Source organism: Hypanus sabinus, chromosome 10 (genome assembly GCF_030144855.1).
Source record: "Hypanus sabinus isolate sHypSab1 chromosome 10, sHypSab1.hap1, whole genome shotgun sequence".
In the NCBI taxonomy this organism is placed as follows: Eukaryota; Metazoa; Chordata; class Chondrichthyes; order Myliobatiformes; family Dasyatidae; genus Hypanus; species Hypanus sabinus.
The window spans coordinates 113,580,470-113,606,429 of NC_082715.1; the positions used below are offsets into that span (position 1 = coordinate 113,580,470).

Below are 25,960 nucleotides of genomic sequence, written 5' to 3' on the forward strand. Positions count from 1 at the left end.
GTAATACATCCGCGTTACACAGTGACTGACCTGTCCTTATCAGTAATACACCCGCGTTACACACTGTTGGACCGGTCCCAATCAGTAATACACCCGCGATACACAGTGACACACGTGTCCTGATCAGTAATACACCCGCGTTACACAGTGACATACCTGTCCTGATCAGTAATACACCCGCGTTACACAGTGACGGACCTGTCCCGACCGGTAATACACCCACGTTACACAGTGACGGAGCTGTCCCGATCGGTAATACACCCGCATTATACAGTGACTGACCTGTCCCGAACAGTAATAAACATGTGTTATACAGTGATGCACCTGTCCCAATCAGTAATACACCCGCGTTACACACTGGCAGACCTGTCCCGACCTGTAATAAACACATGTTATACAGTGATGCACCTGTCCCAATCAGTAATACACCCTCGTTACACACTGACAGACCTGTCCCGATCGGTAATACACCCGCGTTACACACTGACAGACCAGTCCCGATCAGTAATACACCCGCGTTACACACTGACAGACCTGTCCCGACCAGTAATAAACACGTGTTATACAATGACGCACCTGTCCCAATCAGTAATACACCTGAGTTACGCAGTGCCGGACCAGTCCCGAACAGTAATACACCCGCGTTACACACTGACAGACCTGTCCCGACCAGTAATAAACACGTGTTATACAGTGACGCACCTGTCCCAATCATTAATCCACCTGCTTTGTACTGTGACGGACCAGTCCCAATCGGTATTACACCCGCGTTACACACTGACAGACCTGTCCCGACCAGTAATAAACACGTGTTATACAGTGACGCACCTGTCCCAATCAGTAATACACCCGCGTTACACAGTGTTGGACTCGTCCCAATCAGTAATACACCCGCGTTACACAGTGACGGACCTGTCCCAATCAGTAATACACCCGCGTTACACAGTGACGGACCTGTCCCGACCGGTAATACACCCGCGTTACACAGTGACGGACCTGTCCCAATCAGTAATACACCCGCATTATACAGTGACAGACCTGTCCCGACCAGTAATACACCCGCGTTACACACTGACAGACCAGTCCCGATCAGTAATACACCCACGTTACACACTGACAGACCTGTCCCGACCAGTAATAAACACGTGTTATACAGTGACGCACCTGTCCCAATCATTAATCCACCTGCATTGTACTGTGACGGACCAGTCCCAATCGGTAATACACCCGCGTTACACAGTGACAGACCTGTCCCGACCAGTAATAAACAAGTGTTATACAGTGACGCACCTGTCCCAATCAGTAATCCACCCGCGTTGTACTGTGACGGACCAGTCCCAATCGGTAATACACCCGCGTTACACAGTGACAGACCTGTCCCGATCTGTAATATACACGCGTTACACAGTGCTGGACCAGTCCCGATCAGTAATACACCCGCGTTATAGAGTGACGCACCTGTCCCAATCAGTAATACACGCGTGTTACACAGTGACAGACCAGTCCCGATCAGTAATACACCCGCGTTACACAGTGTTGGACCAGTCCCGATCAGTAATACACCCGCGTTACACACTGCCGGACCAGTCCTGATCAGTAATCCACCCGCGTTACAGAGTGACAGACCCGCCCCGATCGGTAATACAACCGCGTTACACACTGACAGGCCTGTCCCAATCGGTAATACACCCGCGCTACACACTGACAGACCAGTCCCGATCAGTAATACACCCGCGTTACACACTGACAGACCTGTCCCGACCAGTAATAAACACGTGTTATACAGTGACGCACCTGTCCCAATCAGTAATACACACGCGTCGCACACTGACAGACCTGTCCCGACCAGTAATAAACACGTGTTATACAGTGGGGCACCTGTCCCAATCAGTAATACACCTGTGTTACACACTGACAGACCTGTCCCGATCAGTAATAAACACGTGTTATACAGTGACGCACCTGTCCCAATCAGCAATACACCCACGTTACACAGTGCCGGACCAGTCCCGATCAGTAATACACCAGCGTTATACAGTAACGCACCTGTCCCAATCAGTAATACACCCGCATTACACAGTGACAGACCAGACCCGATCAGTAATACACCCGCGTTACACAGTGACGGACCTGTCCCGATCAGTAATACACCCGCGTTATACAGTGACAGACCAGACCGGATCAGTGATACACCCGCGTTACACACTGACTGACCTGTCCCGACCAGTAATAAACACGTATTATACAGTGATGCACCTGTCCCAATCAGTAATACACCCTCGTTACACACTGACAGACCTGTCCCGATCGGTAATACACCCGCGTTACACAGTGACGTACCTGTCCTGATCGGTAATACATCCGCGTTACACAGTGACTGACCTGTCCTTATCAGTAATACACCCGCGTTACACAGTGACGTACCTGTCCTGATCGGTAATACATCCGCGTTACACAGTGACTGACCTGTCCTTATCAGTAATACACCCGCATTACACAGTGTCAGACCGGTCCCAATCAATAATACACCCACGTTACACAGTGACGCACCTGTCCCGATCAGTAATACACCCGCGTTACACAGTGACGGACCTGTCCCAATCAGTAATACACCCGCGATACACAGTGTCGGACCAGTCCCGATCAGTAATACACCTGCGTTACACACTGACAGACCTGTCCCGACCAGTAATAAACATGTGTTATACAGTGATGCACCTGTCCCAATCAGTAATACACCCTCGTTACACACTGACAGACCTGTCCCTATCGGTAATACACCTGCGTTACACAGTGACGGACCCACCCCGATCAGTAATACACCCGCGTTACACAGTGACAGACCTGTCCCGATCGGTAATACACCCGCGTTACACAGTGACGGACCCGTCCTGATCTGTAATACACCCATGTTACACAGTGACTGACCTGTCCCGATCGGTAATACACCCGCGTTACACAGTGACGGACCCGTCCTGATCTGTAATACACCCATGTTACACAGTAACTGACCTGTCCCAATCAGTAATACACCCACGTTACACAGTGTTGGACCCGTTCTGATCAGTAATACACCCGCATTACACAGTGACGGACCTGTCCTGATCAGTAATACACCCGCGTTACAGTGTCGGACCAGTCCCCAGCATCGGCTTGCCCTAGTATTATATGGCCATAAGATACACGAGTAGAATTAGGCCATTTGGCCCTTTGAATCTGCTTCGCCATTCCTTCATGGCTAAGGAATTATCTCTCTCAACCGCATTTTCTTACCTTCTCCCCGTAAGTTTTGATTTCCCTGATTAATGAGGAACCTATCAACCTCTGCCTTAAACACACCCATTGATATGGCCTGCACAGCCGTCAGTGACAATGAGTTCCACAGGTTCACCACCCGCTGGCGAAAGAAAATTCTCCTGATCTCTGTTTGAAATCGATGTCCCTGTGCTTTGAGATTGTGCCGTCTGGTGCTAGACTCCCCCACTTTCGGAAACATCCTCTCCATTTCTATTCTAGCTTTCAATATGCAATTGTTTTCAGTGGGATCTCCGCCCCCCATTCTTCTGAGCTCCAGCGAGTGCAGACCCAGAGTCATCAAACGCTGCTCATACGTTTACCCTTTCAGTCCTGGGATCATTCTCATTAACCTGCCCTGGACCCTCTCCAATGCCAGCACAGCTTTTAGTCTAGAAAGTGGCCAAATCTGCTCACAACACCCAAGTGTGGTCTGACCAAAACTTTATAAAGCTTCAGCATCACATCTTTGCTCTTGTATTCTCGTCCGCTCGAAATGAATGTGAACATTGCATTGCCTTCCTGACCACACACTCAACCTGCAAGTTAACCTTTTGGGAATCTTGCATGAAGATTCCCAAGTCCCATTTCCTCTCTGATTTTTCAAGTTTCTCACCAATTAGAAAATAGTTCATGACTTTATTCCTTCCAGCAAAGTGCCTGACCATACATTTCACTATATTCCATCTGCCACTTGTTTGTCCACTCTGTAAGTCCTTATGCAGACACAGTTTCTTCAAAACTACCTCTCCTTTGTCTATCCTGACTATTGTTTCCTCAAAGAATTCCAACAGATTTGTCCCTGAAAGAAACAATGCTGACTTTGGACTATTATGTCATGTGTTCCAAGTACCCCAAAATCTCATTCCTAATAATTGACTCCAACATCTTTCCAACCACTGAATTCAGACTGACTGGCCTACAATCTTCTTTCTCCTGCCTCCTCCCTTCTTAAAGAGTGGAGTGACATTTGCAACTTCCCAGTCCTCCAGAACTATTCCAGAATCTAGTAGTTCTTGAAAGATCATTACTTATGCCTCCACAATCTCTTCAGCCACCTCTTTCAGAACCCTAGGGTGTAGACCATCTGTTCCAGGTGACCTATCTACCTTAACATCTTTGTTTCCGAAGCTTCTGTTCCCCAGTAATGGCAATTTCACTCCTGCCCCCTGACACTTCCACATTTCTGGCATCCTGCTGGTGTCTTCTGCAGTGAAGAGTGACACAAAATACTTACGCAGTTCACCCACCATTTATTTTCCCTGCATTACTAACTCTCCAGCATAATTCCAAGTGGTTCAATATCCACTCTCGTCTCTCTTTATATATCTGAAAACTCCTTTGATATCCTCTTTTATATTATCGGCTTGCTTGCCTTCATTTTTCATCTTTTCTCTCTTTGTGGGTTTTTAGTTGCCTTCTGTTGGTTTTTAAAAGCTTCCCAATCCTCTACCTTTCCACTTTTTTTACAATATTATATATGTCCTCTCTTTTCCTTTTTTGCTGCTTTGACTTCCCTTGTCAGCCACGGTTACCTCATCCTTCTGTTCAAATACTCCTTCATCTTCACGATGTATCTTTCCAAATTACTCCCAGAAACTCCAGCCATTGCTGTGTACGTGTACTGTGACAGACTTACTCCCCCCCAGTACTGTACCAGTGTTATACAGTAACAGACCCGTCCACATCAGCAATATACCCCAATGTTATACAGGGACAGTTCTATCCCGACCAGCACTGTCCATGTTATACAGTGACAGACCCATTCCAGCCAATTCTGTTCCCCAGGGTAGTGCAGTGACAGACCCATCCTTACCATACTGTAAACATGAAATGGAGTATCAGACCCACCCCTCCAGTACTATACCCCCGTGTCAGACCATGGCAGACTTGAACCTACCTGTACTGTACCAGTGGCATACAGTAACAGACCCCACTTCCCAGCACTGTACCCCAGTGTTACACAGTGACAGACCTGTCCCCACCAACAGTATAGTCGTTTGATAGAGTAACACAGCCATCCACACTGGTACTGTACCCCAGTGTTATCCAGTGACAGACCTGTCCCCACTAACAGTATCGCCGTTTCATAGAGTAACACAGCCATCCCCACTGGTACTGTATCCCAGTGTTATACAGTGACAGACCTGTCCCCACCAATGGTGTAGCCATTTCATAGAGTAACACAGCCATCCCCACTGGTACTGTACCCCAGTGTTATACAGTGACAGACCTGTCCCCACCAATGGTGTAGCCATTTCATAGAGTAACACAGCCATCCACACTGGTACTGTACCCCAGTGTTATACAGTGACAGACCTGTCCTCTAGTGTACGGTACTCACCTGTTATACAGCGACAGCCCATCGTCGTCCCCCCGTACATTGAAGGCAGAGTGTGACAGGAGCACTGGACATTCAGCAACACCAAGCTCAGTGGAGGGACAGGCAGTGTTGAAGAAGCAATGAGTCGCAGAAGGACTTGGACAGACTAGGAGACGGTGATGGGAGACGTGCATGGTAAAGCACAGAGTAGAAGGAATGAGAGCATATCCTCTTTTCTAAATGGGGAGTAATTTCAGAGCTGCAAAGGGACTTGGGAGTCCTAGTGTGAGATTCCCTACAAGTTAACTTGCAGGTTGAGTTGGTAGTGAGGAAGGCGTTCATTTCAAGAGGAGGAGGATATAAAAGTGAGGATGTAATTTTGAGGTTTTTTTGGGCATTGATCAGAGTATCATGAGCAGCTTTGGGCCCCAATAACTAAGAAAGTATTTGCTGGCACTGGAGAGAGTCTGGAGATAGTTTACAAGAACTACCTCAGGAATGAAAGGGTTAAAATATGATGAGTGTTTTATGAAGTTTAGTACAATGAATTGAGACCTACCAAACATTGAAAGGCCTGGATAGAGTGGATATGGAGAGGATGTTTCCAATAGTGGGAGAGTCTTAGATAAGAGGGCACAGCCTTAGGATCCCTCACAACAGAGGACAGTAAATCTGTGGAATTCATTGCTGCAGCTGGTTGGGAAAGCCACGTCATTGAGTATATTTAAAGCAGAGGCTGGTAAATTCTTGATTAGTAAGGGTGCCATAGATTAAGGAAAGAAGGCAGGAGAATAGGGTTGAGAGCGAAAATCAGTCAGGCAGGGTCAAGTGGCAGAACAAATGGCCGAGCTCTGATCTTACAGCCACCACAAGTTTGCTTCCATAAATGTACTCAGGTCACCACTGTGCAGAAACTGGACCTTGGCCACATCGTGTGGCCTCCAGGGTAACCTGCAGTGAGTGCTTCACTTCCTGATACCACGAGGTTCTCCCACCACTGACAGGACACAGAGCAGGGTAACGACAGCAGCAGTTTTATACACTGAGCAGAAAAGGCCCTGAGGGAGTGCTGGAGAATAGAAGAGGCTAGCACTGACATGATTGGCCAAAAAGCCTGTTTGACTCCTGGCTATGACAGTGAGGATGAAGGCGCATTTCAACACCGAAGGAGCCCTTCTGCACAAGCTGCTGAGCTGAGCTAATCCCATTTGCTCACATTAGGTCCATATCACTCTAAACCTTTCCTATCAAGAACCTATCCAAGTGTCTTTGTAACTGCACCCACCTCTATCACATGCAGCTTACTCCACAAACAAGACACACCATTCTGAATGGAAAAGTCCCCAATATTTCCCAAATTGCAACACAACACCACACACCTATCCAAGTTGAATTCCATCTGCCAGCCCCTCGTTGATCCAAATGCTGATGTAACTTTAACAAACTTCTTCCCTGCAACACACACAAAATGGTGGAGGAGCTGAGCAGGTCAGGCAGCATCTACGGGAACGAACATACAGTCACCATTTCAGACTGAGACCCTTCCTCATGGACCACAACACCAGCAGCGTTTTAATCTCAATCTTGCTGAACACATTAACCACGGAGGGAAAGAAACAAGTACGGCGTTGGGGACAGGGCAGAAGAAATGAGTGACTGCGCACGCCCAGCAAGGACTCAGTGTGGTCACCCCATCACAGGGACAACATGGAGGCTTTGGACAGTGTGCACTAGAAGCTGCCTGGATTAGAGGGTACATACTATAAGAAGAGTTTTAACAACCCAGGGTTGTAGGTCAGAATCATTTTCCAGGGTCAAGATGTCTAATACTAGAGGGCATGCATTTGAAGTGGGGGAAAGTTTAAGGGCGATGTGCAGGGCATGATTATTTACACCAGGGTTGATGGATGCCTGGTATGGGCTGCCAGGGGTGGTGGAGGTAGATATGAAAGTGGTCTTCAAGAGACTGTTAGATAGGTACATGTGCAAGAAAAAATACAGATCATGTGCAGGCAGAAGAGATTTAGTTTGATTCAGTTTCGTTCTTGTGTTGTACTGTTCCACTGTGATCAAATGGCCTCTTTCCCCTCCGATAGGCCAGTGACTCATCTCCTGATAACAGCACAGGTCAGGCTGAAATAAACACAATCCCCTGGCCTGTCGGCGTTCAGCTCCAACAACCCTCCGTCAGCTCAACCCCCTCCAAGACAGACTCGACACCCAATCCACAACCCTCCACATTCACACCCTCCACCATCAGCCCACAGTGACCGTTGTATGGACCATCTACAAATAACTGCAGTCACTACCCAACAGCAGCTCCCAAATTCACTATCAGAATGGCAGCTGATGCAGGAGAACCCCACCACCCACAGGAACCCCAACCTGGTTTGGAAATCTTCCGCCGTCCCTTCACTGTCACCGTTTCTACACTCGAGAGCTCCCCGCAGGACTGCAGGGGTTCAAGGCGGCTGCTCACCCCGCCTTCTCAGGGGCAGTGAGCAACGGCCAGAAAACGCTGGACTTGTCAGAAACGTCAAAACTGGAGCTCGGTTGAGCACTGTCCCGTGGCGACGGGCGGAGACAGGGCGAAAGTGGCGTCGAAACGCAGTATCACGACCCTTGAGGACACCGTTATGCCCCGCGGCACCAACCAGAGCCTCGTCGAGTCACGTCCAAGTTTCCACAGCGAAGATAGAATGGAGTCCATTTCTGGGACCATATTCGATAGAGTCTGGCCATCAGAAACGAGACCTGCTAACCTCTGGAAAGTATCACCTTTACACAGAAAACAAAAGTTGCTTGAAACATCCTGGGAAGGAGAGCGCGGTAGCGGGTCGGACTCACCTCAGGCAGTCTGATGACCAGCGGGATGAGTCCCAGGAGCAGCGAGCCCCCGAACATGGCCAACGACAGCAGAATGATGCTAACGGCCCCGTCCATTGCATCCAGGGCGCGGCGCAGCCCCCGTTACCCCGGAGCAGACAGACAGCGGCTCCGCTACCGCCGCAGCGAGCCCGAAACAGACAGACCGCCACTCCTCTCCATCCCCTTCTCCGCCCAAACTCTCGGAAAGTTTTCTACTTTAGACCATCCACGTCGCCCGGGAGAAAGTCGCGGAACCACCCTCCTCCTAATGGTAGGAGGGGGAACTGCAGGGACCCTGCCCCCAGCGGCGGAGCGGGGAACTGCAGGGACCCTGCCCCTAGCGGCGGAGCGGGGAACTGCAGGGACCCTGCCCCCAGCGGCGGAGCGGGGAACTGCAGGGACCCTGCCCCCAGCGGCGGAGCGGGGAACTGCAGGGACCCTGCCCCCAGCGGCGGAGCGGGGAACTGCAGGGACCCTGCCCCCAGCGGCGGAGCGGGGAACTGCAGGGACCCTGCCCCTAGCGGCGGAGCGGGGAACTGCAGGGACCCTGCCCCCAGCGGCGGAGCGGGGAACTGCAGGGACCCTGCCCCTAAGCGGTGGAGGGGGAAACTGACCCCAGTGGGCAAAACTCTTTCCTTCCTCCACCCTCTCCATCTGCCCATCACCCACCCTTCCCCATTACTCCCTTCTGCCCTTACTTCCTTTATTTCATGCTCCACCATTCCCTCCTATCATTATCTTCAGCCCTTTGTTACCCCCTAGTTTCCATCTGTACTTGCACTTAACCCCTCACTTGTATCCATCCATGACCTGCCAGATCCTGCTGCAGTCCTTTATACTGTCCACATTTATCTGTGCCTTGGGGTATCATGGTGGCCTACAGTATTGGTTAGCACAACACTTTACAGTACCAGTGACTCGGGTTTAATTCCTGTCATTGTCAGTAAGGAGTTCCTACATTCTCCCCATGACCAGGTGGGTTTCCTCAGGGTGCTCCGGTTTCCCCCCATGGTCAAAAGACAGATTGGTTGGGCAGTTAATTGGTCAGTGTAAATTGTCCATGACTAGGCTAGGGTTAAATCAGGGGTTGCTTGCCAGCAGGGCTCGAAGCAACTATTCCACTCTAAATCAATAAATAAGCTGATCAAAGACCCCACACACCTTCTTGTACTCCCCCCACCCCCTTCAGACAGGAGATGCAACAGTCTGAGAACACATAACACCAGCTCAGGGACATCTTCAATTCTGCTGTTTTAAGACTATTGAACAGTCCCCCTAAGGACTTGTGACCATGATATTGTTCTCAGGATCTACCTTGTTAATAATGATCTTGTCTTGTCTCCCTGCACTGCAACTTCTCTGTATACAATATTCTGTGTACTATTATTATGTTCCCGTCCTACCTTGATGCACTGTTGTAACTAAATTATCAGTATGGATGGTAAGCAAAACAAGGTTTTTTGCCCTGTCTTGGTACACATGGCCAAAGTAAACCAATCTATAATATTTATTTACTTACCAGTGATCTTACATCTGCCTTTCCATCCTGATGAACGACCTTGGCCCAAAATATTGACTATCCATGTTTTAGACCTGCTGAGTTTCTCCAGCATTTCTTGCATTCCAGCATTGCAATCTCTCATGTTTTCTTGCATTCCTGTAGTAACACAAGATGCTAGAGATACTCAGAGTGGAGCAGCATCTGTGGAGAGAAAGGGTAGTTGACATTTTGTGCTGTCAACTGTCCATTGCTCTCGAATGTGTCATTTCATTGGATGCTGAGAAAGCATTTGACAGTTGAATGGCCATACTTATTTACTGTATTTGAGAAATTTAATTTTAGTTTGACATTTATATCTTGGGTTAAATTGATATATCATACCCCAGTAGCTTCGTTTAACACTAATAATCAAAGATCTCCCTTTTTTCATTTATTTCGGGGCACAAGGCAAGGTTGTCCTCTCAGTCCATGACTATTGGACATTGCTCTGGAACCTTTAGCAATTGCTATTCGGGAATCATTAAATATTTTTGGTATTATCCGTGGGAATGAGATACATAAACTATCATTATATGCAGATGATTTATTATTGTATATTTCTAATCCTGAGGAATCTATTCCCGCAGTTTTATCTTTATTGGCTCAGTTTAGTAATTTTTCGGGTTACAAACTGAACCTTAATCAAAGCGAACTATTTCCTCTAAATACGCACGTCCCACTATATGGACGTTTACCTTTTAAGTTGGTTACCGACTATATATTTAGGGGTCAAAATTACCAAAAAAACATAAAGATTTATTTAAGGCTAACTTTTTACCTTTAATTGATGAAATTAAACAGTCATTTACTAATTGGTCGCCAACATCTTTGTCATTGATAGGCCGGATCAATGCTTTCAAGATGTTTATATTACCCAAATTTTTATATTTATTTCAAGTGGTACCAATTTTTATTTCGAAATCTTTTTTTGATAGTGTTGATTCTAAAATCTCTTCTTATATTTGGCAGAATAAAAATCTGAGACTAGGCAAAAAATACTTACAGAAATCTAAAAAGGAAGGTGGTCTGGTGCCGCAGAATTTGATTTTATTATTGGGCAATTAATATTTGCTATTTGAAATTTTGGTTATGGGACTTGGATAGAACTTTAAGCCCTCACTGGGTAAACCTTGAACGTAACTCGGTACAAGGGTTTTCTCTGGGTTCTATTCTAAGGACTTCGCTTCCCTTTGCTCTTTCTAAATTGTATCTACAATTAGATAACCCAATAGTTAAATATACTTTACGAATATGGTCTCAATTTCAGATATTTTTTGGGTTAAGTCAATTTATCTTAGCAAGTCCTATTATATCTAACTATTTTTTCTATCCTTCTATTATAGATCAAGCCTATTTGATTTGGAAAACTAAAGGTATTTCACAATTTTCTGATTTATTTTTGGGTAATTGTTTCATGTCATTTGAACAATTATCTCACAAATATAATTCACCTCGATCTCATTTCTTTAGATATTTACAGGTTAGAAACTTTTTAAATACTGTCCTTCCTACTTTCCCGAACTTATACTCTACGATAGTTTGGAAAAAATCTTAGATTTAAATCTTTCTCAGAAAGAATCTTTCTCATCTATCTACAACATAATTATGAAAATTCATTCAGATGCATCTAATAAAATTAAAAATGATTGGGAAAGGGAACTTAAGCTGACCTTACCTATTGAAAAATGGGAAAAAAATTTCAATTAGTTAATTCATCCTCTATGTGTGCTAAACATTCGTTGATACTGTTCAAAGTAGTTCAGAGGGCCCATATGTCCAAGGATAAATTAGCTGGTTATTATTCTCATATCAGTCCAGTATGTGACAGATGTCACTCTGAGACCGCTTCTTTATCTCATATGTTTTGGTCATGTTCCACTCTGAAAAAATATTGGGAAGATATCTTTGAAAAAATTTCAACTGTTTTGAACATTGGTTTACAACCTCATCCTATTACGGCAATTTTTCGTTTGTCAGTGATGGAACCACACCATTTAACCTCTTCAGCGCATTGGATGATTGCATTTCTCACATTAATGGTTAAGAGATCGATTTTGCTGAATTGGAAGATTAATCCTCCCACCAAACTCTCAAACTATGTTATGTTTAAACTTAGAAAAAAATCAAAGTGTTATATATGACCCTTATATTAAATTTGATCAGACTTGGAGGCCTTTTATTCAACACTTTCATATGATGTGATTTGACCCCTTTCCAAACCTGTTTGTGTCAGTATATGTAGGGAGGTTCAGAGCGGGTGACACTAATGGTCCTGTTTCTTTTTGTTACTATAAACAGCCCATGTTCTTTTTTTCCCTGTTAGGTTAGTATTGGTTAGTTTAGTTTTTTTTGGAGGTGGGGTATATATTTTTTGGGGGGTTTTCTTCTTTTTTTTGTCTTTTTGGATACATTAATCTTTTTTGTGAACTCTACATTTGTATTTTGAACATTTTTGGGAGGTTCATTACCTTTGTACCAACTGAATATATAACTACATATGTTATCTATTTACAATGCAATCCCAACAAATGTGTAACAATACTGTGTATATCCATTATTTTGATATTAATAAAGACTGAAAAAGAAAATAACTGTCCATTGCTCTCCAAAGACCCTGCTGCACCTGTTGAGTCCCACCAGTGCTGCATGTGTTACTTAATCCTCGATTCCATGGCTACACTTCTCACTGTGAAAGTAATGAAAAACCTGATGCACTCTGGACGATATCTCTTCTTCCCCTCCCACAAAAGCCTGAAAGCTCACACCACCAGGCTCGAGGACAGCTTCTCTCCTGCCATTACAATTGAACAGTTCCTTGGTATGATAAGATTCACTCTTGGCCTGGTGCCGATTGACCTTCAAGGAGCAATGCCTCAAAAGGTGGCATCCATCATCAATGACCCCCACCATTCAGGTTCTCATTGTTACCATCAGGAAAGAGGTACAGGAGCTGGAAGGTGCACACAGCGATTCAGGACCAGCTTCTTTCCCTTGGCCATCAGATTTCTGAATGGATGGTGGACCCACAAACACTACCACACTACTTTTTTATTTCTATCTTTGCACTACCTATTTTCCGTAATCACATTCTGTAATTCAGTTTGTTTTTCAATTTTTATGCATCGCATTGTACTGCTGCCACAAAGACAACAAATGTCACTGCTTATGCAGGTGATACTAAACCCGATTCTGATTTGGATTGTGTCTCATGCCGCTCACTCCTGTTGAAGTTCCATTCTGTGCCTCTGGGATGCACTCTCTCCCATCTGCAGTTCCCACCCCACACCCCCAATCCCCCAGCCATTGAGGGTCGCATCACCTGAAACCAAGAATTCCATCCATACCAAGGGGCGGTGTTGTTATGAGGGGGAGACTGTGCAGGATATTAACACTTAACACACCTAAGGTAAAACAAGATCCAATGGGAAATGTAGTTCATCTGTGGCTGACAGAAGAATTGTCAAAACGTTTATCAAATTGCTGAAAAGAGCAGCAAGTCAGAGGATTAAGGACAGTGATTAGTGAATGACCAGATTATTGATAATGAAGAGCAGATTCAAACAATAAAAACAGATCGTGAGCTTCAGACGCAGGGGAAAATATAATCGAGATAATAGAAAGACTGAACAAATCCTTTATGTCAATCTTCATGGACAAAACTGCCAGACGTACAAAGAACCGAGGGAATAAGGAGTTTAATTCCAATAATGTGAGATCAATGCATTGCGTTTTGGGAAGAGAGTGGAGGATAGGACTTTCACAGTAAATGGAGAGTGTTGTAGAACAGAGGAGTACAAGTTCAAGGCTCGCTGAAAGTGGCATCACAGGGTGGTGAAGAAAGCATTTGGCACACTGGACATCTTCAGTCAGGGTGTGGAGGGATGTCACGTTGCAGCTGAACAAGATGTTGGTGCAACTCCATCTGGAATATTGTGTTCAGGGTTGTTCACCTTACTCTGGGAAAGCTGGAAAGAATGCAGAGGAGATTATGAGGATGGTGCCAGGACTCGAGGGAGTATGTTCTGGAGAGAGCTTGAGCAAGTTGGAATTTCTTTCATTGGATCACAAGAGAATGGTGGAAGGGAATGATCTGATCAAGGGTATGAAATCGCAAGAGACAGCAATGGTGTTAATGTACCACAGTCCCAGGGTCGAGGAATCATGAACTAGAGAGCATAGGCGAGAGGGGAAAGATATTAATAGATCCCAAGGGACAACATTTTCACCAAGAGGGTGGTCAGTTGGTCAGTATCGGGAATGGGCAGCCCGAGCGAGTGACTAAGGCAGGTACATTACATTTAAAAGACAATTGGGTAAGTATCATAAGACCAAAAGATATAGGAGCAGAATTAGGCCATTTGGCCCATCGAGTCTGTTCTGCCATTTCATCATGCCTTCTCCCCATATCCCTTCATGCTTTGATTAATCAAAAATCTTTCACCATCTGCCTTAAATATACCCAATAACTTGACTTCCACTGCAACAAATTCCACAGATTCACCACTCTCTGGCTAAAGAAATTCCTCCACGTTTCCATTCTAAAGGGACGACCTTCTATTCTGAGGCTGTCCTCTGATCTTAGACTCCCCCACCACAGGAACATCCTCTCTATTGAGCCCTTTCAACATTCAACAGGTTTCAATGAGATTTAGATTCTTCTAACTTCCAGTGAGTACAGGTCCAGAGCCATCAAATGCTCTTCATATGATAAGCCTTTGAATCCTGAAAACATTTTCGTGAAGCTCCTTTGAACCCTCTCCAGTGTCGGCACATCCTTTCTTAGATAAACTGCTCACAGAACTGCAAGTGAGGCCTCACCAGTGCTTTAGCATTAATTCCTTGCTTTTATATTCTAATCCTCTTGAAATGAATGTGAACATTGCATTTACCTTCCTCACCACAGACTCAACTTGCAAATTAACCTTTAGGGAACCCTGCTCGTGGACAAGTCCCTTTGCACCTTGTTTTTTAAAAAAATTCTCTCCATTTAGAAAATAATCTACCCTCTTACTTCTTCCACAAAAGTGCATAATCACATACTTCCCAGCACTGTATTCCATCTGCCTCTTCTCTGCCTATTCTCCTAATCTCTAAATCCTGTAGCCTCTCTACCTCCTCAAAACTACCTGCCCCTCCACTATCTTTGTATTGCCCACAAACCTTGCCACAAAGCCATTAATTCCATTAACCGTGTCATTGACATATCATGTAAAGATATTTATTTATCCCATTCATTTATGGGATATGGGCATCGCCAACTAAGCCAGTATTTATTGCCCTTCCCTAGTTGCCCTTGAGAAGGTGGTGATGAGCTGCCTGTTTGAACCGCTGTAGACCAAGGTGTTCGTACACCCACAGTGCTGTTAGAGAGGGAATTCCATGATTTTGGCCCAGCGACAATGAAGGAACAGGGATATGTTTCCAAGTCAGGATGGTGAGTGACGTGGAGGGGGATTTCCACGTGGTGGTGTTCCTAGGTCTCTGCTGTTCTCGTTCTTCTAGATGGTAGTGGCTGTGGGTCTGGAAGGTGCTGCCTCAGGAACTTTGGTGTGTTGTTGCAGTGCATCTTGTAGATAGTACACACTGCTGCCACTGTTCGTCGATAGTGGGGGGATTGGATGCTTGTGGAAGGGGTACCGATCAAGTGGGCTGCCTTGTACTGGATGGTGTCAAGCTTCTTGAGTGTTGATGGAGCTGCACTCATCCAGGTGAGTGGTGAGTATTCCATTACACTCCTGACCTGAGCCTTGTAGATGGTGGCCAGGCTTTGGGGAATCCGGAGGTGAGTTACACACTGCTCTGGTTGCCACAGGTTTATATGGCTAGACCAGTTCAGTTTCCCACAGTTAACATTCCTCCTTTGTCTACCTTGTTATTTCTTCAAAAAATTCCAACAGGCAAGATTTTCCCTTGAGGAAACCATGGTGACTATGGCCGAATTTATTCTTTATTTACTGGGATACAGTGAAGAATAGCCCCTCTGCGCCTTCGAGCCACACACCCAGCAATCCCCCAATTCAATCCTAGCCCAATCAATTCACAATGACCAATTATCCCACCAACCGCTACGTCTTTGGACTTTGGGAGGAAACCCATGCAGTCATGGAGAGAACTTACAGGCAGTGACGCGAATCGAACCCGGGTCACCTGTACCGTTATGCGCTGTGCTGATCACGATGCTACTGTGCCACCCAAGTACCCTGAAACCATGTCCTTAAAAATTGACCCAATATCTTCCCAACCACTGAGGCCTATCTTCTGCCCCTCTCTTCTTGGACAGTGGAGTGACATTTGCAATTTCCCATTCCCCTGTAACATGCCAGGATCACCGGATTCTTGAAAGATCATTTCTAATGCCTCCACAATCTCTTCAGCCACCTCTCCCAGAACCCTAGGGTGTAGTCCAGGTGACTTATCTATCTTCAGACCTTTCAGCTTCCCAAGAAATACATATTGAAGCAAAATACTTATTCAGTTTGCCACGCACCTCTCCAGCATTGTTTCCATGGCTGCACGTGGATGCGGAAGCTTCAGAGGGTGAATGTGACCGGATTAGATTGGCACAGACCAGTTGGGCTGTAAGACCTGTTTCTGAGCTGTACAGCTGCATCGAAAATGAAATAGCAAGTCCCAGACAGACGAATCCGATTGAATGCCAAGGTATGTGGCGATTCACGTCCCAGTACTTTGAGAGAGGCATTGAGCACTCGGGTTTGCTGCAGATTGTGGAGATTTGTGTTTAAGAACAGGGAGAGCGTTTGTTGAAATGTGCACAATTTGTCAGGTTGTTTACCTTGGACGAGGACTCTGCATTAGGAGGCCACGAACTCTGAAGGAGAGGAGTGTTTAGAATGGAAACTTCTTCACCCAGAGGGTGGTGACTCTGCATCGAGACTGACCGGGGGGAGAGGAGTGCAGATTTCACTTTAATAGGGAACGAGTGAGGGTGACAGCGTTACCCATTGGATCATCCCAGATTCACCATTCTCCCATGGGTGGAGCCGGACACGCTGCTACAGTCTGCTGGATGAATTGGTTCTCAGCCTGGGCACACATCCACACATGAGACTGGGCAGGACGAGAAGTCCTCACGTCCCACAGGTAAATGCAGCAGGCGCCCTGGGAGACCTGGACTGTGCTCCGGGGGGATGGTCAGTGCCCCCTCCCACCGGTAATAGACCCTCCTGGTGGAGAGGGGGGGTGTGGATCTATCCTGGTGGTGTCAGAGGAGAGGAGTTGAAGAAGAGACGCAGACACAGAGGGTGGGGGTCACATCGCAGTTTACTGTCACCAGAGACAGGGTATATCCAGTCTGCAATCGGTTCCGACGACCCACACCACTGCCCCTCACACTTCCGTTTGCCCCGGATCAGGCAGCAGGACACCATGGCCAGGCTTGCCCATCCCCCACTGTCTCCATCCAATACCGACCCCATGTCCTGTCACCCAGCAACCCCAACCTCAGAGTTCATCCCCCAGTATCCATCCTTCTCATAGAGTGTTCGTAATCCAATGTCTGTCCCTCTTTGAATCCGTTCCCCCACTGTCTATATCTCTCCCAATATTGGTCCCCCAGTATCCCTCTCCCAATGTCCACACCTCTCCCAGTACTGGCCGCCAAATGTCCTCCCTTCTCCAATATACAGGATTGTCTGTTTCTAAGGCTCCTGTCCCCTGGAGCCCTGGTCTCCCTGTACCCTGTCTCTCCCTGGTCAGTCACTACCTCAGCTTGGCTCCTGGAGCCCTGGTCTCCCAGAACCCTGTCTCTCCCTGGTCAGTCACTACCTCAGCTTGGCTCCCGGTGCCACTCTCCCATCTCCAGGAAATCTGAGATGTAGGATCCTGTGAAGGACTGCTACTTGAAGTGCTGATTCTTTCTTTTCCCACAGACACCTCCTGGAGTTTCCTGCACTCTTGGCATTTACCCCAATTTTTCAGTCCCCATCGCCCAGTCCCTTGGAGTGAGTGATGATCCCCTTCATTCCGAATGGTCTGAAACCATCGCGTGTTTGTTGTGATATTTCTCCCAAAACTGCGGATGAACAGCATGCTCTGGGTGTTTGGCAGTACCTCTCGAAACAGACCCACCCCGCGCCTGAACCCACTGGAGATGGAAGCATCGTCATCAACAGCTCTCTCAGCCCCACACTTCCTCTGCAAGTCTTACACCAGTCTCCTCAGACTTCCATCGTTACTCGGTGTGCACCCCAGCTGCCCCGGGGGTCACCTTCGCTACATCTGCGACAGTCAAGGGCAGGCCTCACCCCACCCTCTCAGGAGCAGAGAAGACGGGTGGTAAACTGAGGTCCATTTTACAGAGGAAACTGTGAGGAACTGACGTGGCTGAGTTCCAGTCTTTTCCCAAACTGTCCGGGTTGAGTTCTCGCTCCAACCGTGTCCGTAGTCTGCCTCCTTCCAGATTTAATCCAGGGACGGGGTGGGGGCCATGTTTGAACCTCACTGCATCTCCTGCCCCCAGAGGCCAATGCTGATGTTCACTGAGCGCTGCTCACAAATGCCCCGCCCATGGCTCTACGCCACCACCCAGCGCTGACTGAGCACTGCCGCCTCGCAGGGGTTGATGACCAGGACCCTCGGGCTGTCCTCAGCACCTCCCAGCACCTCACTGTCGAGGCAGTAATGAGACAGCTGGTGCTCGATCCGAGAGCCAGTCTTCTGCCATCGCTGTTGGGACAGAGAGGACAGGGTCAGGTTACAGTACACTGTCTACTGAGGGGTTAATGACTGTACCTCCGAGAGGAGAGAGAGGACAGGGTCAGGTTACAGTACACTGTCTACTGAGGGGTTAACGACTGTACCTCCGAGAGGAGAGAGAGGACAGGGTCAGGTTACAGTACACTGTCTACTGAGGGGTTAACGACTGTACTTCCGAAAGGAGAGAGAGGACAGGGTCAGGTTACAGTACACAGTCTACTGAGGGGTTAACGACTGTACCTCCGAGAGGAGAGAGAGGACAGGGTCAGGTTACAGTACACTGTCTACTGAGGGGTTAACGACTGTACCTCCGAGAGGAGAGAGAGGACAGGGTCAGGTTACAGTACACTGTCTACTGAGGGGTTAACAACTGTACCTCCGAGAGGAGAGAGAGGACAGGGTCAGGTGACAGTACACTGTCTACTGAGGGGTTAACGACTGTACCTCCGAGAGGAGAGAGAGGACAGGGTCAGGTTACATTGTACCACCTACAGGTGCTGATAACATCACCCATTGCAGTCGGGATAGAGGGGGACAGGGTCCGGTTACAGACCACGGTCTACAGGTGATTACTGACTGTACCCTCTCTGATCAGAGACAGGGTCCGGTTACAGTGCACTGTGTACAAAGGTTATAGGGTTGCTGTCACACTTAGAGGAGGAGAGGGTCAGACTGTACTGCACGCGTCTTACTGTCTGTACCCATCCCTTACAGAACTCAGAGAGGCACAGTGACAGGTCACTCCATACAGGCAGAGGCCAGAGGTGTGTACAAAAGTGAACAGCTACACACACACGCACACACAGATGCATGGTTGCATGGTTTAGACCATGGTTTATCCAAGTGCTGCAGTGTCTGCTACTCAATGGGCGGGGTGGCTGGGGGAGGGGGGCCTGGTGCTCGGGGGGCCGGGGGAGGGGGACCAATGCTCGGGGATCTGGGGGAGGGGGACCAGTGCTCAGGGGGTCGGGGGAGTGGGAACAATGCTCGGGGATCTGGGGGAGGGGGACCAGTGCTCAGGGGGTCGGGGGAGTGGGAACAATGCTCAGGGGGCTGGGGGAGGGGGACCAGTGCTCAGGGGGTCGGGGGAGTGGGAACAATGCTCAGGGGGCTGGGGGAGGGGGACCAGTGCTCAGGGGGTCGGGGGAGTGGGAACAATGCTCGGGGATCTGGGGGAGGGGGACCAGTGCTCAGGGGGTAGGGGGAGTGGGAACAATGCTCAGGGGGCTGGGGGAGGGGGACCAGTGCTCAGGGGGTCGGGGGAGTGGGAACAATGCTCAGGGGGCTGGGGGAGGGGGACCAGTGCTCAGGGGGTCGGGGGAGTGGGAACAATGCTCGGGGGGCTGGGGGAGGGGGACCAGTGCTCGGGGATCTGGGGGAGGGGGACCAGTGCTCAGGGGGTCGGGGGAGTGGGAACAATGCTCAGGGGGCTGGGGGAGGGGGACCGGGACCAGTGCTCGGGGGGTCGGGGGAGTGGGAACAATGCTCGGGGATCTGGGGGAGGGGGACCAGTGCTCAGGGGGTCGGGGGAGTGGGAACAATGCTCAGGGGGCTGGGGGAGGGGGACCGGGACCAGTGCTCGGGGGGTCGGGGGAGTGGGAACAATGCTCAGGGGGCTGGGGGAGGGGGACCGGGACCAGTGCTCGGGGGGTCGGGGGAGTGGGAACAATGCTCAGGGGGCTGGGGGAGGGGGACCGGTGCTCGGGGGGGCTGGGGAAGGGGGACCCGGTGCTCAGGGGGCCGGGGGAGAGGGACCTGGTGCTCGGGGGGCTGGGGGAGGGGGACCGGTGCTCGGGGGGGGCTGGGGAAGGGGGACCCGGTGCTCAGGGGGCCGGGGGAGAGGGACCTGGTGCTCGGGGGGCTGGGGGAGGGGGACCGGTGCTCGGGGGGGCTGGGGAAGGGGGACCCGGTGCTCAGGGGGCCGGGGGAGAGGGACCTGGTGCTCGGGGGGCTGGGGGAGGGGGACCGGTGCTCAGGGGCCGGGGGAGGGGGACCGGTGTTCGGGGGGCCGTGGGAGGGGGACCAATGCTCGGGGAGCTGGGGGAGGGGGACCAGTGCTCAGGGGTCCAGGAGAGGGGGACCGGTGCTCGGGGGTCCAGGGGAGGGGGACCGGTGCTCAGGGGTCCAGGAGAGGGGGACTAGTGCTCGGGGGGGCCGGGGGAGGGGGACCCGGTGCTCGGGGGGGCTTAGAAGGTGTCTGGTCCTCGGTGGGCTGGGGTGGGTGCTGGGTCTGGGGACCCACATGGGACTGGCATTACCTGCTTTGTGTCCTCGTCACTGCACGTTGCGAGAATGACCTGCGATGCTGGGAACATGGAGGCCACGGAGAGACAAAGCTGTCGCTGGATGATGTGCTGCTTGTGACTGAAAGTCCACTCCTGGGGGGGGGGGGGGGTAAAGATGAAAGGTCGTGAGGGGGCAGGACAGAGCAAGTGCAGCCAGCCAGGACTCCCACAGCACAGAGGAAGGTGCAGACGGTCAGACTGCTGTGTCAATGAACCCGCAGTCGCCATCGTGCCTGACTGGTAGCGAACACGTCAGTGAAAGGAGCCCTCAGTCGGGGAGATTTCCCATTCCCACCCCCCTGTGTGGTCACTGACAGCAAGTGGCACAGTGCTGAGTGCTGTCACCTCCAAGCTCCATGGATTGGGGTTTCACCCTGACTTTGTGAGCTGATTCCCGTGGAGTCTGCACGTTCTCCCTGAGTCCGGCTGTGCTGGTCTCCACCCACGTGCCCACGGACAGTGGGAACCCTCACTGTAGGCGGTTAAAGTAAGTTACAGTGTTTGAGTGAGGGTTGAGAGAGGTTTTCAGGGAAATAATTGGGACAATGAAATGATGGGATTATTTCGGGAGACAGCATTACAATTGATGGGCCAAGTGGCTTCAATAAGAAAATTGAACGTGCAAGTCCTGGGAAAGGCTGGGGAGGCTGCAACTGTATTCCTAGACCGGAAGGGGCTGAGGGCAGACCGTATGTAAAACCACGAGAGGTACAGAGGAGGTGAACAGTCCCAGTCTATTTCCCAGGCTTGGCACTATACCACCAGAAGGCAGGGATTTAGTAAGTGGGCAAATATTTCAAAGAGGCTGGAGCAACAACTTGTTCACCCAGAGGAGGTATGTCTACGGGATGAGCTGCCAGAGGAAGTGGTTGAGGCAGGTACAAGAACAAGATTTAAAAGGTACTTATATGAATAGGGATGGGCCAAGCAGAGGCAAATGGCACTAACCCAAGGTGCTGCCTTGTCAGCGTGGGTGGGTTGGAACAAAGGTCGGTGGAACCATTCATGGAGTTCAGGCACTGGGTCATGGTTCCATAGCTGGTGTGGTGACCGCTGACTGGAACTGTGAGTTTGGTGCTGGGTTTTGTTAGTGACTCATGGTGGTCGTGTGGTCAGTTGGTCATTCAACATGAGGCTGGTGGAATCAGAAGAAGGGAATGTGGCAGAAAGAAATGGAACTGGTGTACGATTGGCAAAAATGGGAGGTTGATGTTCAGCATGAACCAGGTAGGCCAAAGGACGGGTTTCCTAACTCCATCCAGACAGGACCAGCAAGGGATTGCGGAGTGATTCCTCTGGCTGGAAGTTCAGGAATCAGTAGCAAAGGGAAACATTAAGGAGAAGAATGTCCTCCCCTGACAGATCGTGAATAGTTGGGATTCTCAGCTCCGATTTCCAAATGTACTCATGGCAGTGGTCTTCAAATATTTGGGCTGGAATGAATTAATATATCTGACCACATGTGGGAGAGTGAGTTGGTGGTTGTAGATTAACTCTGATCTTATTGTGTGGGTGATGTGATGTCCCCTGGCCCACATCAGAGATTTCATCCCCTATAACAGCCTTGGGTTCTGTTACCTGGCTGACTGTCCGGCTGCAGGGCTGAAGTGTGACGGTCAGCTGGTACCCATCCACTGCTCTGACCGTCCCCACACATTCCTGTCTCTGCCGGATAACAGCTGGGAGGGAATCTTCTTCAACAGGAATCCTGCAGGAAAATCACCAAGTCTGAGAGTTAGACTGGTCAGTAGTTACGTCCGAGAGTCGGACTGGTCAGGGGCAGGACGCGCGCAGCGGGACTGGTCAGGGGCGGGACGCGCGCAGCGGGACTGGTCAGGGGCGGGACGCGCGCAGCGGGACTGGTCAGGGGCGGGGCACGCGCAGCGGGACTGGTCAGGGGCGGGACACGCGCAGCGGGACTGGACACAGACGGGAATTTGGGACACGCTCAACCCCAATCTACACTATAACCAGAGGGTGTTCTTAGTGTGCCTGGGCCGGGTAGTGAGGAGGGCATATTCCTGTCACACCCGCCTGTTCCTGTGCTCACTCACTGGCTGCTTGATGAAGAATAGAGTAGTAGGGATTAATGCGTGACTGTTGTCAACGGGTGGGCTGTTATGGAATTGACTGTCCAAGCCAAAGGGCCTGTTCTCCTACCATATCTGCTGAGACTGTGGAGGTGGGCTGGTCCCTCTCCTGAATACTACGACTGATTCATCCCTCTTGGGGTCGCACTCTCTGCACCCTCTGTAGCCCCGTGAGAGAGTGGAACGCACCATCTCAGACCCCTGAGCCCCCTGTATCACCCAGAGGCCGTGGAGATGACCATTGCCAGTTTAAGAATGACAGAATGGAGAGTCTGCCCCATGTTCTGATGGGGAATGATCTGTGGAGGGTGGTGATGAGTTGGGGCAAGTGGGTGTTGTGGGGGTGGGACAGAGGGGTTAAAGGGAAAGGGTGAATCCCTGGATTATTGGGCCAGGAAGGATCCCTGGTGCAAAGCATCCTAGTGTGCCTGTGGAGTGTGAGGAAGGTGAGGGTAGGTGTGTCACAGGGTAGGAACTCACCTGAGTTCTGGGTAGATGTTCTCCAAGTACCACCCGAATGATTTACATTTCAGTTCCTTCCTCAGCTGTAGTCGGGCCTGCACACTGAGGGAAACGCAGTGGGTATAATCACTGGACAACTCCTCCTCCATCCACTAACACCTCCCTCCTCCCCAAAACTGCCACCCTCATCCACCCGCACCTTCCCTCTCCTTCCCCCAGAAAATCCAGACAAATCCTTCCTCAGCCTCCAGGTAGGTTGAGGGATGGTGGGACGACGTGTGGGAGTAACATGGCAGTGACGGTCACAGGAGAGGGTGGTGGGGTAATGAAGGGAGGGGGGTGTGCATATAAGTGGTGAGAGGAGGTGTGGGGCAGAGAATTTCTAGGGGGTTGTGCAGGGCAGGGGAGACTCAGGAGGTATGTAGTGGGGGAAGGAACTGGGTGGGTGAGGGAGGTGTTTTGGAGGGAGGATATGGAAGGGAAGGAGATGTGGAGGTGTTTTTGGGGGAGGATATGGAAGGGAAGGAGATGTGCAGCGAGGGAGGTGTTTTTGGGATTAGGGTTGTTTCTTGGGGAGGATATGAAATGGAATGAGATGTGGAGTGAGGGAGGTGTTGGAAGGGAATGAGATGTGGAGCGAGGGAGGTGTTGGAAGGGAATGAGATGTGGAGTGAGGGAGGTGTTGGAAGGGAATGAGATGTGGAGTGAGGGAGGTGTTGGAAGGGAATGAGATGTGGAGCGAGGGAGGTGTTGGAAGGGAATGAGATGTGGAGTGAGGGAGGTGTTGGAAGGGAATGAGATGTGGAGTGAGGGAGGTGTTGGAAGGGAATGAGATGTGGAGTGAGGGAGGTGTTGGAAGGGAATGAGATGTGGAGTGAGGGAGGTGTTGGAAGGGAATGAGATGTGGAGTGAGGGAGGTGTTGGAAGGGAATGAGATGTGGAGCGAGGGAGGTGTTTTTGGGGGAGGATATGGAAGGGAATGAGATGTGTTGGAAGGGAAGGAGATGTGGAGCGAGGGAGGTGTTAGAAGGGAAGGAGATGTGCAGCGAGGGAGGTGTTGGAAGGGAAGGAGATGTGCAGCGAGGGAGGTGTTTTTGGGATTAGGGTTGTTTCTTGGGGAGGATATGAAATGGAATGAGATGTGGAGCGAGGGAGGTGTTGGAAGGGAATGAGATGTGGAGTGAGGGAGGTGTTGGAAGGGAATGAGATGTGGAGCGAGGGAGGTGTTTTTGGGGGAGGATATGGAAGGGAATGAGATGTGTTGGAAGGGAAGGAGATGTGGAGCGAGGGAGGTGTTAGAAGGGAAGGAGATGTGCAGCGAGGGAGGTGTTGGAAGGGAAGGAGATGTGCAGCGAGGGAGGTGTTTTTGGGATTAGGGTTGTTTCTTGGGGAGGATATGAAAGGGAATGAGATGGGGTGAAGGAGCTGTTTTCGGGGGAGGAGATATGGAGTCAGGGAGGTTTTTTTCAGGGAAGGATTTGGAAGGTGAGGATATATGGGGTGAAGGAGGTTTCTTGGGGGAAGGACGGGGAGCAGGGGGAGGTTTGTTGGGGTAAAAGGGTTGGAACCACTGTGAGCTGTGGTCACATTTTGGAAGGGAACTGGAAGTAGGGCCGGGAGAGAAGCACTTCCTGGTCCCAAATGCGACCACAACTCCAAGCAACCTGGAAAGTGAACTCTCAGCTGGCCTCCACTATCAAACAGATGTTGAGGTCTGGTGAAGAGTTGGACCTGCAGCTGGATCAGAGCACAGTGGAGTCAGGGACAAGAAGCACAACACGGATGTAGAGTGGGATGAGGAGCTGAAGATTCTGGGCTGGGATGGGTGGAGTTTGGGAGAACAAGGGGTGAACACACCACTGTGTCAGACTCTGTCACCATCGTTGCTCCTGCACCATGCAGAGTTGTTCAATCTCTTGTCCAGACATGGACTCCTCAACGCCATATCAGCAAGTTAAGGTCAATCACAAGAAACTGTGGAACATGCCCCCGGTGGGGCAGTCACTCATCTAAAGCACACTCTGCCATCGGAGGAAATCATTCGTCCCATCGCGTTCATGCTGGCACATGAGTAATCCCATTCACTGCAATCTCCCTGTCACCTACTCCATTCTCCCCAGATTCTACCCTCACTCACACATTACTACAGCCAATTAACCGACTGACCAGCACATCTTTGGGATGTGGGAGGAAACCGGAGCAGGCAGTGGAGACCCAGACGATCACAGGGAGAAAGTGCAAATTGCACACACAGGCAGTGTCGAGCCCCAGGATGTGTGAGGCCCTGGGCCACAGCACTGCCCGACAAGCACAGAGGCTGCCTGCAATTTCTTTACCAAGGTGACGTCAGCCTTCAAGATTCTCGACCACACAAACAGTGGGG

The 25,960-nt window shown here is 49.7% G+C and overlaps 2 protein-coding genes across 5 annotated transcripts in view; both read right to left on the reverse strand.

Moving 5' to 3' along the window:
- Positions 1–8,744, reverse strand: part of LOC132400998 (zinc transporter ZIP9-like) — a 46,251-nt gene extending 37,507 nt beyond the window's left edge. For both annotated transcript variants that reach the window (XM_059982689.1, XM_059982688.1), the window contains exon 1: positions 8,465–8,744. In XM_059982689.1, the coding sequence (XP_059838672.1) occupies positions 8,465–8,560 (96 nt within the window). In that variant the 5' untranslated portion in view covers positions 8,561–8,744. The remainder of the gene's footprint in view (positions 1–8,464) is intronic.
- An 8,461-nt stretch (positions 8,745–17,205) lies between these two features.
- Positions 17,206–25,960, reverse strand: part of galnt14 (UDP-N-acetyl-alpha-D-galactosamine:polypeptide N-acetylgalactosaminyltransferase 14 (GalNAc-T14)) — a 73,529-nt gene continuing 64,774 nt past the window's right edge. For all 3 annotated transcript variants that reach the window (XM_059982692.1, XM_059982691.1, XM_059982690.1), the window contains 4 exons: positions 23,596–23,679; positions 22,604–22,733; positions 20,999–21,118; positions 17,206–18,710 (listed from right to left, as the gene is read on the reverse strand). In XM_059982692.1, coding sequence (XP_059838675.1) covers positions 18,558–18,710; positions 20,999–21,118; positions 22,604–22,733; positions 23,596–23,679 — 487 coding nt within the window. In that variant the 3' untranslated portion in view covers positions 17,206–18,557. The remainder of the gene's footprint in view (positions 18,711–20,998; positions 21,119–22,603; positions 22,734–23,595; positions 23,680–25,960) is intronic.